Raw genomic sequence first — 18,042 nt, 5'->3', positions numbered from 1 at the left:
GTTAAGTCAGTTTAACTTAATTTGAGTTTAATGGAATCATTAGGTTACCTTGATTCAGCTTAAAAATTTAAGGCAACCAGGATTTTTAAAATTATTAATATTACCAATAATATTACAATTTCAGTTTAGAATTATTATTATAATTAACATAGATGGACCATTTGTCTCATAAGGTCAAAGTGTAGAGCAGGCAGGAAGTCGTTGAATATTTTCAGTTGAACAGTCTTGTTCTCTGTTGTACAGTCTTGTTTCACTGAACTGCACTGAACTAATTTGTTAATTTCACAACATGTCATGTACAGAGATGCATTTTCCCCATAGTTTAGTCGACGCTTATGCAATAGGAGGAAATAGGAAATCTATGCCTCGCATATGTCACAACTTCATTCTACTGTTTCACCTGAAATCCTGTAGCCCGTGTGGACATGTCATCTGTGAAAAATGATGGATTTTCAGGTTTGGTTGCAATTTAAGTATCTTCTCTTTCCTGCAGTAGCCCTTTATAAAGGGTCTCCCAGTCAGATCTTTCAGTCTTGTCACTCCTTTCAGTCACTTCAGACAGACAGACAGACAGAGCAGCAACAATCATGGTAAGTGTTAGCGAGAGTTTGGTTTCTGTCACTTTTAAATGTATTATTGCTCTTGACTATGCTCCTTGTTTATATATTAATAAATGAATGTATTTGTGTGTGTTTTGTGACTTTAGAAGTTCACTTTGTTTCTGAATGGACTCCTGCTGCTCTTTCTGCTTCCCAACTGGACAGAAAGTGTTGAAGAAGAAGGAATGAAAGATGAAAGTGCTGAAGAAGAAAGTGTTAAAGGACAAAGTGTTAAATCCGTGGACATCAACACTCTCGCTCGCATTATCAACTTCTTTGAGCAGAAGTAAGTATTAAAAGAAGTTTTCATTAAAAGTTAAAGACAGCAGCCATTCTTCAACTACGGGCACTTTTAGCCTTGTGAAGTTGAGTAAAAAAAACTTGTTCAAAATTAACGTAACAGCCTCATAAGTTTAAACTATTTGTGTAGTTTTAAGATCTGTAAGAGGACAAACTTAGTTAAGAAGAGGAACATTTTTTCCATCGTGAACTGAACAAATGTCAATTCCAGCACATCTCAATATACAGCTTACGTCAAAATGAAATCAATTATAGCAGTCAAACATTGTCTAAGGTCATTTTTGTATCTAGTTTAACCAATCTTTCTACAATATATATAATAATTATACACTTGTCAATGAAATACATTAGTTGTATGCTGAATTGTACACCTGTCACACTCTAAGGGCCCTATCATACACCCGCTGCAATGTGGGGCAAGGCGCGACGCAGTTGTTTTTTGCTAGTTTCAGCTCAGCGCAAGGGTCATTTTGACGTTTTGCACCACGCTGTTTAAATAGCAAATGCATTTGCGCTCATATGTGTGGCGTTCTGATCTAAAAAAGCAGGCGTATTTTGGCGCGTTGCTATTTTGAGAAACTATAATAGTCTGTTCTTTAGACCAGTACAAAGCTGGTCCAGCGCAAATCGTGTTATAGTTGTGCGCCTCGCTTACACACTGCTTAATACACAATACGTAGAGCAATACGCAAATCTTTACATTTGGAAAGTAATTAAAATATTGAGTATATATATATATATATATATATATATATATATATATATATATATATATATATATATATATATATATATATATATATATAAAGGATTAAAATTTGTACATAACATTATTTTCTAGCCTATACATTAAAAAAAAAAAAAAAAAAAACATACTTTCATGCCTTCATCTCGGGAGACTTTTTCAGTTCAATCAATTTACTTTTGTATAATGTTATTATTATTAGCAGTATTATATATTATATTTGTTTTATTAAAAACAAGCTTAGATTTGTCCACCTGTCAGGTTTTAGACAATATGGGGCACAGCATGCGTTTTAGGATATAACTTAGTATTTTGACCATGCTCTGTTATTATTGTTCATTTATTCGTTTGCTGGAAATTAGAACTGAATTTAGAAATAGTTTTAAAACAAATATTTGCGCTTAACAAATGAAATTAATAATTTATAGGCTAATTGATGTCTGTGCGTAAAGGTTTCCCTATCCAAGAGCGAAAGTAGATAATGGAGGCTTACCTCTCATTCTTAAGCTGTAGATGCTCTGTTTAACTGTTTTCTTGCTAGTAAAATGTTCAGTTTTTCCACTTACACTTTACGTCACGTAAATAGCAAATGTGCCATGGCGTAACGCAACTGGCTTTTAAAGGGAATTGGAGATGAGACTCTGATTGGTTTATTCTCAAAACACACCTATAACTCATTAAGAAAATAAGCTCAATCCTTTTAGACCATGCACCATGGCGCAAAGCGGATTTTTCTGTCCTTGTATTAGCAAAAGTGGATTCTGAGACGCCCTGAAAGCGTTTGTGCCTGTAACGAGGAGACTGACACGGAGGGATCCATTTTGCAGTATTTAATAGACAGTTCAATCACACACATACAACACGCACTAAAGTGCGAACTCACATCAACAGCAATCAGGATTGGTCGTGGGGCTGGCGGCTGACAGACACAGGGTGATATCTCAGGCATAGATCAGTAGAAGGCGGCGTGGTTCAGAGGCCGCATAACAAGCGTGTGTCGAGGGCAGGCAGCGAGGTTCAGAGTCCGTGTAACAAGCGTGGGTCAAGGGCAGGCAGAAGGCAACTCAGAGTCAGAAACAGTCCGGGGTAATGCTAGGGATGGCTGACGTGAAACTGATGTTTCGACACAGTGTCGAGATCCCGAAGCGCAAGTGTTTCGAAACACTGCACCGAAGCATGATCCGAAGCACCCAAGTCACGTGACTAAAGTGTTTCGAAACACCTAGTCACGTGACTAAAGCGATTCAAAGCATCGATCAGCTTAGAAACGTTTCGAGACCTGGCGAATCCTCATTTGATTGCCAAGGTCATCAAATAATCTCTGACTCGTATGGCTTAGAGGACTATGTGTTTGCCAATTGATTTTATGCTTTGCATGATGTTTTGGGTTCGAATCCCGACTTGTACAAATACTCTGAAATCATGGTTTTATGTATTTTAATCATGTTTCTGTTTTGTGTAGCCTAGATACAGCTGCAGTTACGCCATCAATTTAACATCATTTTTGTAACACTGTAAAACAATAATAAATATTTTTACAGTATGGTTGGGTTTAGGGTTTGGGTAGACATTAATAAAATACAATAAATGGGAAACTTAATGAATAATATAAATAATTCTTGATAACTTCAGGCCACCGTTTTTGATCTAGCAACAACCATGTTTTAAGACAAAAACGACATATTTATTCACAAATTGTTCATTCGGATATCAGACCAATGTTGAAACAAAACGATACAAGAGCAAAGCATTACCAATTGGTATTAAAGCATTTCAAAACAACTGCGACAGCCTGGCTTCGAAACCTACTAACCCCGCATGGAAGTCTGACTCCTTAACCACTGTACTGTTACTTGAAGGATCAAACATTCAAAGTTGGGTTTAATGCCTCAATTTGTTCAACTGTTCTTTGCTGAAGCTGTTTCAGTGCAATACATAAAAAATGACCACTAGATATCACTGTAGAGTGGGGTTTCGAAACGTTTCGAAGCTCCGACACATTTGCTTCGACTGTTTCAGTGTTTCACAAAGCCTCGCTTTGCCCACCACTAGGTAATGCACAGAAGATCAGGCAGGGAATAACGCTCAGAAATGTTGGCCATGGCTGAACAAGACTTCGCAATAAACTGGTGTTTGAGTGTGGCTTATATAGGGAGAATGGGTCGTTACCGGGATTCAGTTCAGGTGTGTGCACAATCAATTTAGGTGTATGATGTAATGCTTAGAAGTCCGGGGATGGTGGCCTCTGCTGGCCAGCGAGGGGAATGACTGGGACCGAGTCGGTGACAGTGCCTTGCACTTTGTGCATGGACAATTAAAATAGAGCCCTAAAACTTAATATTAATTTGTTTTAGAGCTTATTAAAAAATAAATCAACTGAATTTGTATATTAATAGAGCTGAACTCATACATTGTGAATACACTTTTAATGTGTGATGAGAACTTTTTAAATATTTAAAAAAAAAAATGTGTGTAGTGATGGAAATGACAGTGGTGGAAAGGACATTTCTACAGTTTATTGTGAAAAAATGAAAAATAGCTTCACTAATTGGCTTTGAAGTGATACTAGCCTGTCATATAAACAAAACACTCCTATTTACCTTAATTTTGTTTGGTTTTTAAAAACATCTTTGAAGGTACAACATGTTTGGAAATGACGTAGAATAAATGTTTTTCCTTATCAAGCAATATTTACCTTGATTTTTTTCAAGTGTTGTTGATGAAAATTTAAATTCCCTCCATTTTGAACATGTTCAGATGGCACTATTCATATTTAATTATTATTATTTAATATTTAATTTATTTTACATATTCAGTATTTAATTTATTTCACCAGTGCTTAATTAAGATACATTAATAGATACTAGATAAATTCTATTTTAAAGTGTTATTTTCATTGTTGAAGTTTAAAACTCTGGGTGTGCGACAAGGTGAAAACAGTTATTTCGACACCTAAAAGGAGCTTGATTAATATGAAAATTATATAATAGAAAGCTGGTAATTTTATTTAATAAAAGTAGGATTTATTGTTAGTTTGACAAAGGCAGAGGAATTTAAACAAAATTATATATATTTTTGGATATATGATCAAAGGACATAAAAGTGCCCGTAGTTGAAGAATTAACAATGGTTAAGTGAGCAACAATGAAGAAGTTGAGAAGTTAAAAGTAACTGTGAATAATCAATAAAAATCACTCATTTTAACAGCTATAAGAGGGTGGATCCAGATGGCCATGTCCGTCAGTATGCTACAGCCATCAATGTACCAGTGGAACAGTGTCAACCAGACTTCGATCTTGACCAGAACAACTTTCTGACTCAGGAGACACCAGCAATTGTTAAAAACAATATTACTGATGAAACAAATGCACTTTACCAGGGTGCAGAGCTCATCGCCGCAGGAACTAGGAAAGTTGTGATCACTAAAAATAAGCAATACAACAGGCATTCAGAGTCTCTCCTGCTCAATCCTGTGGGGAACTCTCCAATGACCAAACTTCTGAATAAAAGAAAAGATGGCTGCTCGGTTTTCTACACGTTTGAGTCCCCGTGTGTGGACACATGTCTGAATCCAGATAGCAAACACAATATTCTAGGGGGCCTGATGAAGTGGAAGGAACATGGTGGGATTAAAGCTTTTGTTTTCAAGAATTTCTGGAAGTTTGACACTGGAAAAGATCTTCAGAGTGAGTTCAGAAAGATTGCAGCTATTGTTCCTCTGTACCGCTGCGAGAGTGCGAATGAGTGCATTGCTTGTAAAGGGGAAGGAGACACTGCCATTGACTCACGCTGTCTGCCTTCAAATATGAAAAAAAATGAACTGTAAAGGTTTTTGTACACTGAAGCCTGAAATGTAGCTTTTCTTTTTGTATAAATATCTGAGGATTTTCATTTTAGGGGGGCTCAGCTCCTCATTTTTTTTCTCCTAAAAAAATTCACACACACACACACACGCAGCCTAATATTACATTTATAAGTAGTAATTTAATAGTAATACTCTTCAAAATGTTTGTATGTTTGTTTAATATGGGTTGCATACACTCTCAGAAAAAAAGGTACAAAATTGTACCTTTTAGGGTACAAATGGCCCGTCACTGGGGTGGTACCCTTAAGGGTACAAATTTGTACCTCATTTTAAAGGTACAAAATTGTACCTTCTACATTTGTACCCTTTAAGGGACAATTTTGTACCCTAGACACTGAAGGTACAAAAATGTACCTTTTTTTATTATATAGTATTTTCAGGGTACTGACCCAGGCATTTTGATCCTTTGGTGACTGCATGCACAAATAATTAAATAAAATATTTTGGTTCACAGATGTCCATTTTTATTTATTAATGTAGAAATATTTCATTACAACTCACAACTGAATGTGTAAAGAAATAAAATTACACAGCAAGTATAAAGCAGACATGTAAAACAGTAAAAAGAACAATTTAGAAAACAAATAAAAACTAAATAATCTACACTTAACACAAAGATCACAAGAATACTGTTTAAGATTTATAAGCACATTACACAGGCTACATCAAGTAATGCACTTTATAAAGTCCAAAGTGTTTGTCTTTAGTCAGAATACTCAGTCATAATAAATAATTTGTCATCAACATTTTCTCTGAATTTCAGAATGAAGGCAAACTTTCTCTATAAATTGCTTCAACAGTGCAGAAAACGGAATACATCAGTAGCCTCTTCCTCAACATCAGTAGATTACTCCTCATCATCCTGAAGTGGAGTTGTAATTTGTTGTAACACAATATGTGTTTATGCTTTTGATAAACATGACATGTAAAGCACTCATATCTGGAAAATGTTCTTTGAAAGTCATTAGGACCACAAATTATTTAAAAATTTGCTTTATGCATGAATGATAGCAGTGTGCTGGATTAACTTGATGATTGTGATTATCCCCAGAGCATGTAGAGAAACAAAAAACAAGGTTGATCACTCTGGTAACTGGAGTAGATCGAGGCTTGTCACTGTCCACCGTTCATTCAAAACATTCCACTGCAGAAACATCAAGGTGTTCTTCTAGTAAGATGGATATGTCAAAAATGTATATTCGTCCACATCATTAGCCCGGCCAATCGCAATCCCATCAACTCTGAAGACTGCCGTGACTCGTCTTGTTAACACAGTTGTCCAGTCGGTGGCCTCATCCTGTACTTGAACTGTTGGATGTGGTGAAGATGATTCACTGTAAATGACAAAGCAATAATTACATTAATATCAGTCACTCTATCACTGATGAAGAGAAAATCAACATGCATAGAAAGTAAAATAATTAATATTCACTGATAAAAAAAAAAACGTATCACAGATTAAAAGACTAATATAAATTTCATTCATTCATTCAATTTCTTTTCGGCTTAGTCCCTTTATTAATCTGGGGTCGCCACAGTGGAATGAACCACCAACTTATCCAGCATGTTTTATGCAGCAGATGCCCTTCTAGCTGCAACCCAGTATTACGAAACATCCAGACACACTTATTCACCACACATTTATACACTACAGACAAATAAGCTTACCAAATTCAGCTATAGCGCATGTCTTTATACTTGTGGGGAAACCGGAGCACTTGGAGGAAACCCTCACGAACACTGGAAGAATATGCAAACTCCTCACACAAATGCCAACTGACCCAGCCGAGGCTCGAACCAGCGACCTTCTTGCTGTAAGGTGACAGCACTACCCACTGCGTCATCCTAATATAAAGAATATCAAGCATTATAAAATGCATTTATTACAGCATATACTAAACAAAAAACAACATACGCACCTGAGCACAACGAAATGTTGAAGTGTCTCGCTTAACAAGGCTGGCAACATGAGAAGTGCTGCTGTAAAATCAATTCCTGGAACATAAGATGTGGCATACAAACAAATATGAAGGAATCCATACAAAGCTAGAATTTAATAATATTAATCAAGTGGAGAAAGTTTAGAAAGAGTACCTTAGAGTCAGGACCATAGCATTCTTCAGTTGATCTCTCATCTTTCGATGAAAACCTAGAAAATAATTTTAAACATGTGGGTGTACATTTATTGTTGTTTGTAAGTAAAAACCTACAAATTTAAAACAGTATGTAAGCCATTAAAACCATGGAATAGATAATGAGACATACTTACATCTTGTAACTGAGCCATGCTTTCATATGACATCCCTTCATTGGTCTGATGCTGTTAGGCTGCATTCTGTTGTTCAATCTTGTCCTGAAAGACAATTGGAAACTTCAAAAACTTCTGAAAAGCAATAAGATAAAGCAATAACTATTTATTTATTTTGAGATGTTAATAAAATAGGTAAATTAGCTCAAGGTACCAGTTTCATAACAGATGAGACAAATTATTACACTAAAGAACAAAGTATAACTTAAAACGTCGATTTATACATTGTGGTATGTTAATAATTCTACATTAACATAAGTATAACGTTAAACAATAGTAAAGCACCAACAATTCTGGATATGAGAGTTTGTGGACACTCCTCAACATTAATGTAACTTAGACACTGAAACGAAGATATGTAGCATACACACGCCACGTTTGTAACGTGTTTGTAACTTATATAACCGTCTAAAATTACATTTCAGCGGTCAACCGTGGCTAGAAAATTGCCTCAAAATATAAAACATTATCGATAATTACAAATTTCCAGTATTAAAAACAAAAGGTTTTATATCAAGGTATATGAAGACTTTAGTCGCGCGAGCTCCGGGCCACACCGCACATTACTCACGGCCCGATTCCGGTGCACGGATACGGCAGCGTTAGCTCGCTTCTTCCGCCGCATCTGGCCCGAGTAACGTTACAGCAGACGGACTCGGGCAGGCGAGAATTTAGCCGCAACTGGCCCGAATGTATTTTGCTATCTGGGTTGCGATTTATTCCGCCGTGGCAACACTTATTAATAAAGCAGTAACGTAACGTAAGATATAAGGCGCGAATACGTAACGTAGGCGATAAAGGGAACTTTTACACCGAGAAAACTAAACGCATATAGTACTCACCGTCTATAACGTTATATCCCTCGGTGACTTCGATATCACATTGTAGTAACTTCTTTAATAAGCTGCAGAAATCTTAGCAAACTCCATCCTACAGGCCAACATACACCAGGCAGTCCGGAGCACTTAAAGCGGGGAAAGCCGAGACCCGAGAGTCAGACAAAATTAACAGAACACGGCTTCACATGTAAAAATGACACTGAAAATATATCTTTAATACATTCTTACCTGAAAAGTGTGGACTCCAAAATAGACTTTTCTTTGAAAAGCGTGCGAAGTTCTGTGTAAACAGCCAGCATACTCTACCGACCGCCTCAGTAACAAACACTACTATAACGTCTCAACAAGCCAAATTCTTAAAGAGACAGCAACATCACCACCTGTATGAAGATGCTGTCACTGCATGGTTCTTACTTCTTATTCTACATCACATATACTATAGGGTCTTAAACAGTAAGCAAAGACCAGTATTTACGTTTTTAATGATTAAAATTACATTCAATTATAAATTTAATTATTAACATTTTGAGAAAAAATGTAATTTAAATACATGAAAAAAATTTTTATTATTAAAATATTTAATTCAATTTATTTATTTATTATATTTTTTAATGATGTATTTTAGTATTAATGTTTAGTATTAATACATTTAAATTAGTCTTATATAGTGTCTTGATCTTATCATGAGCTGAGGGTACAATTTTGTTCCTATAGGGAAACAAAATATATAATTGTACCTTTAAAGGTGCCAAATTGGTCCTTTACGGTACAATTTTGTATCCAAATGTGCTATAAAAGGTACAAAAATGTACCTTTCAAACCTAAATCTGGACATTTGTACCTTTATAGCCCATTTGGGTACAAAATTGTACCCTAAAGACCAATATGGGACCTTTAAAGGTACAATTTTATATTTTGTTCCCTCTAGGAACAAAATTGTACCCTCATTGTACCTTTTTTTCTGAGAGTGTACTAGTATTCCACTGTATTACAAAGACAGACACAAGAGAGCACAAGAGACCAAAGAGGCTTAATCCACCTGCCCACCTGTTTACTGTAGTAAAAATCTTCTATCTCTCTATATTCAAGTGCATTTTTTGTTTACATGATGTATTAAATAAATAAACTGCCACTTTTCTAATTAAATGACGCATATATATATATATATATATATATATATATATATATATATATATATATATATATATATATATATATATATATATATATATATTTAAACTAACAGGCTAATTCACATATTTCATGATCTAATGATAATAATAAATAAGAAGTATTTTTTAATACTAGACAACACTTGATGTTTCTATCTCTGTCAGTGACTCAGTGACAGTTATAACGAGTACATTCTCTAAGTGCTTCTGTCACTGTGTTTAATCCTTTCTGTGCAAGACTGTATGCTATAGTTATAGCCACACAAACTGGAAAGTGTTTTATATTGGTAGTTCATTTTGAAATAAAAATAGCGAAATGTTCGTTAAGAGTTTTTACTGGAGGAAACAGCCATGCTGGTGAGGTGAACGTCGAGGAAACCCAACTGCTCCTCTTTGAAATTGGGATACAGATGATACAAGGTTATCTATATCAAAGAACTGCAAATAAGCAGATATTGAAACAATGTATCAATAAACACACACCTCGTTCTCTCACTCTCCATGGCTGTGGTTTGCTGATCAAATGAAAAACAAAAGATGGAGAAGAGCCGAGTTCTACCACTGTTTTCATATCAAATGTGAAGGGGACTGAGGTGATAATTTAGTGTACAGTTTATGAGCTAATCGCAAAAGTTTAAGGGGGGCTGAGTAGAAATAAAGAGGGCTACAGACCCTCTAAGATAGGCCTAGCAACGCCCATGATGCACACAAACCTTATACACCAAGTCCTATGCGTAATAATTAATCCGTTGCTTAACAAAAGAAAAAGAAAGAGGAAATATTGGGACCATCCCATCCTTAGATTGCAGAGGATTGATAAGGACAGCAGCCTCTGGTGGGTTTACGCAAGAACAGGAGGCGTGAATGGCAAAATTTGAGATATGAAAAAGCATACACAGCGGCCTTTTGTGGGTTTACACGAAAACAGCAGAAGCGAATGGCAGAATTTGAGATTAAAAAAAAAGCGTACACAGCGCCCTCTAGTGGATTTGCGACAACAAAAAACTGCAAAAAGGCGTAGCTTGCTGGGACGTTTTTAAAATGTAAAGAATTGAGTACAAAGCTCATTCAAGTCGTCACAACCTCCACTGGGATGTCTATAATGCATCATTCTCCTGTTTTCTTACACTATTTGTTAAAAAGTCAAATAAGTTTAATAAAATTCACTATAGCACCTTTCTTGAAACATTTAAAACATCATGTACAGTATCTGCGTTACTGATTTACCTTAAGGCAACTCATATTTACCATTTATAAAATGTGACACCATGATAGCAAACTGTCCTCACAATGAAATCTTTGTGGACACTGAAAATGTTCAATGACACCTTCAATCCATGTGAATTAGCCTTGGCGCTGCTTTTATCAGGTTGTATCAAGGTTAAAGAGGAGAACACTTACTGTATTGTATACATTTAAATGAAAATGAAGGTAAATAGAGAGCTCTAGGTTAATGATAATCTCAATGTCACATTCTGGACAGTATGATAAGGAAATGTAAGTGAAAATGCTCATTTAAGATCCACAACTAACCAAATGTTTATAAGTAATAATTATATACACATGTGAATAATCTGCATGGTGTTTCTAAAAAGGAATACGGAAGATACGGAAGTTCACAGACTCTCAAACAAAATAGAGAGGCACAAAATTCCTCTCACTCTACTGTAGTTAAATACTAATCGTATTAGTAAATGATAAACTTACATCCAGGTATTTATAAACGCTTTATTTCCTGCTAATCATCAGAACTATCAGAAGAGAAACAACAGCGCTTCATCTCTGTAAATCAAAGCTTCTTCTTTAAAGATCAGGCTGTAATGGCAAATTTCAATCCAGTGAGTACACTTTTTTTTTGTTTTAAAACACTCATGTTTATTCAATTCAATTTAATCCATGCTTATTTATATAGCATGTTTACAATGTAGATTGTGTCAAAGCAGCTTAATATAGAAGTTCTAGTAAAGTTTTCAGAGTTGAAGTTCAGTTTAATTTGGTTTAATATTCACTGCTGAAATTCCAAACACTGAAGAGCAAATCCATCGATTTGCAGCTCCACAAGTCCCGATCCGATTTATCAGATGATTATGTACACATTATTAGTTAAAGTTTAGTGTCTGACTGATGTTTTTACTGATTTTAGGCATCACTAAAGGGTCTCTTCATCATCTTCCTGCTTCATTTGTGTGTTCAACATGCTCGGGGTGATGTGAACCCTGCTGCCCTTGCTAAAATGATCCAATATTTTGATGAGAAGTAAGTCAACTTCTTAATTTTTCATAGTTTAGAGTCGAATTCATTCAAATAACAAAATGCTTATGCAAACTATTGAGTTTATAAATACCAAAAAGTAAATAAATAAATAGTTTAGGTATAATATGCTTATTTCACCAATGTAAAAAAAGTGTTGTGCTCTGGTTTCCAACAGTTCTGGCAACAGTTCTGATAGCTCAAACCTGATTGGGAGCAGGTTCAATTCATATAAACAGGATTAGATCAGGTCAGTTCAAGCAAAGCTAATACTGAAAATATATACAGAATTTTGCAGAGATCACGCAGCGATCTCAGATCAGTTTATCCAGACATTCTAATCTGATTCGCAAACTTGTTTGAAAAACCAAATTACCGAGAGATCAGTTATCGAGATGAAAAGATCCAGAATCTGCCAAATCATCTTAGATCATTTAAGTGAGGTACGAAGAATGGACCCCTGGGGGTCCAACAATTGTTGTGAGCTGCAGGCTTTACACTTTCTTGTGTCAAGAGTATTCATCATGTATTTCAATGCATATCAATGTATTTAATTCTACATTTCGAATATATTTTCATTGTTATAGTAGCCGTTTTTTTATCGGTGTAAAGAATAACTGGATGTTTAAAAAAGCATTTTGATATTGGTAAAGGCGTCTGCAACTTTTGTGAAGCATCAAATCACCATCATATTAACTGTCAAAACATGTTTATGAGTGCATAAATGTATTATTGCTTTTAGAAAAAGTCACATATTCTGCATTTCTATAATCATACACAATTTGTACTAAAGCGATCTAAAAAGTTCATATCAATAAGTTTTCTCTTTGCACCACCAGGTGACAGTCTTTGTACTTTCATTTCGAGGGTGCAGATTGCATAAGTTTTATTAATATATCTATAACTTTATTTATTTTATTATTAACTATAACTTCATATAAACAGTTAAAAAATATTTATTATTTTCCCAAGTGTATATAACTACTACTGTAAGAAAATATCAGAATTTGGTACATACTTTCTGTATTATCTTGAGCCGAGCCGATCTAATCCTGTTTATATGAATTGAACCTGCTCCCGAAGAACGAAACAATCCTGGATCATGTCAAATCGTAAATAACCAAATCCAGCTAACTGAGTAATCCACTTACGAAGAAGGGAACCCTGGGGTCTGTTCTTCGTAGCTCACTTAAATTATCTAAAATGTTTTGGCAGATCCTGGATATGTTTATCTTGATAACTGATCTCTCGCTATAGCAAATTATAATTTGGTTCTTCAAACAAGTTCGCGAATCAGATTAGAATGTCTGATAAACTGATCTGAGATCGCTGCGTGTGTTATGAATTACAGATCTATCGATCCTCGAAATCATGATCAGCAATGCAACGATTGGCTGACGGCACAGCAGCATAATGACATCATCTGATTAATATTCAATTATCCATGTGAGCAAAATTACGTCAAATTAGCAGTAAACGGCTTGTTGAATATGACACGCAATAACCTTCCACATTTGTTATGAGCTGCAAGCTTTACACTTTCATGTGTCAATAGTATTCATCATGTATTTCAAAGCAAATCAATATATTTAGTTCCACATTTAGAAAAGATTTTCTTTATTATAGAAGGCTTTTTAATCGGTGTAAAGAATAACTGGTTGTTTACAAAAGCATTTTCATATTGGTAAAGGCGTCTGCAACTTTTGTGAAGCATCAAATCACCGTCATATTAACTATCAAAACATGTTTATGATTGCATAAATGTATTATTGCTTTTAAAAAGTCACATATTTTGCATTTCTATTATACACAATTTGTACTAAAGCGATCTAAAAAGTTCAAATCAATAAGTTTTCTCTTTGCACCACCAGATGGCAGTCTTTGCACTTTCATTTCGAGGGTGCAGATTGCATACGTTTTATTAATATGTAAAACTTTATTTATTTTATTAATGACTATAACTTTATATATATAGTTAAAAACTACTATTTTCCCAAGTGTATATAACTTTTACTGTAAGAAAATATCAGAACTCGGTACATACTTTCTGTATTATCTTTGCTTGAACTGAGCCGATCTAATCCTGTTTATATGATTTGAACCTGCTCCCAATCAGGTTTGACCTAGCAGATCTGTTGCCATGACAACAACTCTCGGATCAGCTTTGAAGAACGAAACGATCCTGGATCGTGTCAAATCGTCAATATCCAAATCCAGCTAACTGAGTAATCCACGTACGAAGAACGGACCCCTGGGGTCCGTTCTTCGTACCTCGCTTAAATGATCTAAGATTATTTGGCAGATCCCGGATCTTTTAATCTTGATAACTGATCTCTCGCTAATTTGGTTCTTCAAACGAGTTCGCGAATCAGATTAGAATGTCTGGATAAACTGATCTGAGATCGCTGCATGTGTTGTGAAGGACAGATCTATCGATTCTCGAAATCATGATCAGCAATGCAACGATTGGCTGACGGCACAGCAGCGTAATGACATCATCTGATTAATATTCAATTATCCATGTGAGCAAAATTACATCAAATTAGCAGTACACGACTTGTTTAATATGACACGCAATAACCTTCCACATGTGTTGTGAGCTGCAGGCTTTACACTTTCATGTGTCAAGAGTATTTATCATGTATTTCAATGCAAATCAATATATTTAGTTCCACATTTAGAAAATATTTTCTTTTTTATAGTAGTCGTTTTTTAATCGGTGTAAAGAATAACTGGTTGTTTAAAAAAAAAGCGTTTTCATATTGGTAAAGGTGTCTGCAACTTTTGTGAAGCATCAAATCACTGCATATTAACTATCAAAATATGTTTATGACTGCATAAATGTATTATTGCTTTAAAAAAAAAGTCACATATTGTGCATTTCTATTATACACAATTTGTACTTAAGTGATCTAAAAAGTTCATATCAATAAGTTTTCTCTTTGCACCAGATGGTAGTCTTTGTACTTTCATTTCGGGGGTGCAGATTGCATAAGTTTTATTAATATGTAAAACTTTATTTATTTTATTAATGACTATAACTTTATATATATATAGTTAAAAAATATGTACCATTTTCCCAAGTGTATATAACTACTACTGTAAGAAATATCAGAATTCGGTACATACTTTCTGTATTATGTTTGCTTGAACTGACCCGATCTAATCCTGTTTATATGAATTGAACCTGCTCCTGATCAGGTTTGACCTAGCAGAACTGTTGCTATGACAACAACTCTCGGATCAGCTTTGAAGAACGAAACGATCCTGGATCATGTCAAATCGTCAACATCCAAATCCAGCTAACTGAGTAATCCACGTACAAAGAACGGACCCCTGGACAGTTATGTTGTTTTTGTTTAGAAAATCAATAAATTAGAAATCTAAAGATTCGTCGGTTCTCCGTCTCCTTCCTCCTGATAACAAGACCAATATCCAGCATTACTACAACATTATTTACCTGTACTAACATAAATTAATTTGAACAAATCCCAATAAACGCATTAAGAAAGGCATTGCTCATTGTTCAAATTAGTTGATGCATTAATAATAGAACCTCACTATTATTAAAATGCCGTGAAAATAATGATAATTTTATGCTGTTTGATGTTTTCCAGTGTCCAGCCAAAGACCAAGCCTGATGTTCAGTACGCAATAGCGATTGTTGTGCCACAGGCTCTATGCACAGATGAACAATCTGACATCCAGACTGTATTCAGCACAGAAGAAGCAGCACATGTGAAAGACCTTCTCACTAATGGACAGACATGTGTTCTCTGTACAAATTCACAAAATGTCATTGCTGCACGGCCTACACAAAAACCCAAAGAGCATGCTGAGCATATTCTGCTCTATCCTCTCAGTAATTCTCCCATGGATAAACTTCTAGCAAAGGCAGATCCGAATAGCTGTGTAGTTTTCTACTCGTACAACTCACCTTGTGTGACGAAGTGCATTCAGAGCACTGACAACATTTTGGCTGGCCTTGCAAACTGGAAAAATATCCGTAAAGATGCAATGAATGTGTTTGTCTTTGGAAAGATCTGGCAGAAGGACGCATGGAGGAAGGACATGGCAAAAGATCTGCTAATGATTTACGACCAAGTGCCTCTTTATCGGTGTGACAGCAGTAATGGGATGCAATGTAAGAACTGTGTGGAAAAAAACACAAAAATAGTTGATTCTTTCTGTCTGCCTAAAAGGAAATCAATGCGTTTGTATTTCCAGAAAATGCTTCTGTCATTGCTTAAAGGCTAGCATCTTAATGACTGATTCACAGCTCACATTGTATCTTTCACAAAACACCTTTTATACAGCACAATGGGCTATGAAATAAGAATATCTCACCAAACACACACTTCATTGAATTATTATTCCTGAACACCCCTTCTGTGCTTAATAAAATCATTTTATTTTATTAATTTGTGTTAATTGCAAGTATGTATTTATAATGTAGACTTTGCAGACCTATGATAAGCGATAATATCATATGATTGATATTCTCTGTGCATTTCCTCTTAAAGTAACACTAGAAGATATGAAAAAAATGCTAAATTATTGAAACTCAACCAACTTTTACAAAACAGAACTTAAGGTTTTGCAACAAGTGATGTTAGGTTAAGGGTCATAACAAAATGTGCAACAAAACTTCAGATTTTACTCAGCTTTTTCCCACACTGAGTAGGATAAATTTCTTAATAGGTCTGTTTTTTAAGCCAGTAAACAGGCGCCACAGCACCTACTGGCCGGCCTCCGTTACAACAGCTCGCTTTTGCTTTCTGCTATATTTGAGCACTTTGATTATATCTGTCACGGTTGTGGATCTATCTGCTCTTCTATGATGTGTCTGCGTGGTGTGAATTGTTTATTTGGGTTTGCGGTGTGTGTGCGCTTGTCTCTGTGTTTGTGTGAGAGTCGCGTGGCTGTCAGTGTTGTTGTTGTGTTCATGTCATCAGCTGGGCGGTCACATGATCATGGTCATCGGTCGCCTAGCACCGCTCAGCTGATTATTGCGCTCCAGGTGTAGCGCATTACTGTGGCTATAAATGTTCAGCGTTCCTGTCTCACCTTGTCAGTTCGTTATCCTCACTTGTCTCTGTGTCTTTGTCAGGCTCTCCTCGTTGAGTTCGCTGGTTGTTCGCTGGTTGAAGTTTTCTCCGATGAACTTTAGATTCGCTCTGTTGACGGAGATTGAAGTTCTCCCCGATGAACTGTTGATTCGCTCTGTTGACGGAGATTGAGATCTCCCCGATGAACATTGTTCGCCCTGCAGACGGAGAACTATTTACCCCTTCATCTTCTTCTTGTGAACACCTTACTTCCAGCCAGCCAGCTTCTCTTTGTTCTGTGTCCCACCTAGTTTAATAAATATTGTCGCTTGCATTTGGGTCTCCACGTCTTCTTTGAACAGTGTGACAATATCATAACTTAAACCACGGAATAATTTCAGTTATATTAATATGCATTTTTATATATAAATACATGCATAGTAATAATAATAAAATTATTTTCTCTAAAATTTCTAAGTATTTATATTTTGAATTATGATTATAGTATATGTTTATTTTATCTGCTTATTGTTGTATTAAAACAACATAGTTTTTAAGATTCATATACAGTGGTGTGAAAACATCTTTGCCCCTGACTGATTTTTTGCATGTTCGTCACACTTTAATGCTTCAGATCATCAAACAAATTTAAATTAGTCAAAGATAACACAAGTAAACACATCATGCAGTTTTAAAATTAGGATTTTTATTATTGAAGGAAAACATATTACAAAACTACACAGCTCCGTGTAAAAAGTGATTGCTCCTAAACCTAAAAATTTGTCTCACCAAGCAACAACTGCAGTCGAGCATTTCTTATAACTTGCTACGAGTCTGTTGTAATTCAGCCACATTGTAGGTTTTTAGAGCATGGACTGCCTTTATAGGGTCACCTTGCAGAATGTCAATTGGATTC

The 18,042-nt window shown here is 35.4% G+C and overlaps 2 protein-coding genes and 1 long non-coding RNA gene across 4 annotated transcripts; 2 read left to right on the top strand and 1 right to left on the bottom strand.

Annotated features, from left to right (window-relative positions):
• Window positions 1-237: 237 nt before the first annotated feature.
• On the top strand, window positions 238-5,958 carry LOC110437941 (uncharacterized). Its single transcript, XM_087284779.1, has 3 exons — window positions 238-590; window positions 707-885; window positions 4,852-5,958. The coding sequence occupies exons 1-3, from the start codon at window positions 588-590 to the stop codon at window positions 5,468-5,470; spliced, it is 801 nt and encodes a 266-aa protein (XP_087140905.1). The 5' UTR covers window positions 238-587; the 3' UTR covers window positions 5,471-5,958.
• LOC147833758 (uncharacterized) lies at window positions 5,951-8,792 on the bottom strand. Its single transcript, XR_015509962.1, has 6 exons — window positions 8,660-8,792; window positions 7,779-7,862; window positions 7,604-7,658; window positions 7,429-7,504; window positions 7,178-7,354; window positions 5,951-6,843 (listed from the first exon to the last, which is right to left on the bottom strand). It is a non-coding gene; the product is annotated as an uncharacterized LOC147833758 (long non-coding RNA).
• Window positions 8,793-11,575: 2,783 nt separating this feature from the next.
• si:dkey-96g2.1 lies at window positions 11,576-17,460 on the top strand. Of its 2 annotated transcripts, NM_001386246.1 has the most exons (4): window positions 11,576-11,666; window positions 11,972-12,084; window positions 15,696-16,222; window positions 17,189-17,460. In NM_001386246.1, exons 1-4 carry the CDS (start codon window positions 11,649-11,651, stop codon window positions 17,200-17,202), a joined length of 672 nt encoding a protein of 223 aa, NP_001373175.1. In that variant the 5' UTR covers window positions 11,576-11,648; the 3' UTR covers window positions 17,203-17,460. The 2 variants fall into 2 exon arrangements, with proteins under 2 accessions (NP_001373175.1, NP_001373174.1); NM_001386245.1 differs by having other exon boundaries at window positions 15,696-17,460.
• Window positions 17,461-18,042: the final 582 nt, after the last annotated feature.

Source organism: Danio rerio, chromosome 15 (assembly GCF_052040795.2).
Source record: "Danio rerio strain M-AB ecotype USA chromosome 15, GRCz13ab, whole genome shotgun sequence".
Taxonomy (NCBI): domain Eukaryota; kingdom Metazoa; phylum Chordata; class Actinopteri; order Cypriniformes; family Danionidae; genus Danio; species Danio rerio.
Note: the sequence above shows the minus strand (reverse complement) of the source record. Positions and strands in the feature narration are given on the sequence as shown.

Bases quoted from the DNA above. Each gene is read 5' to 3' on its own strand.
- LOC110437941 (XM_087284779.1), top strand. The intron at 886-4,851 runs GTAAGTATTAAA...TCATTTTAACAG, and splicing joins ATCAACTTCTTTGAGCAGAA to CTATAAGAGGGTGGATCCAG.
- si:dkey-96g2.1 (NM_001386245.1), top strand. The intron at 12,085-15,695 runs GTAAGTCAACTT...GATGTTTTCCAG, and splicing joins ATCCAATATTTTGATGAGAA to TGTCCAGCCAAAGACCAAGC.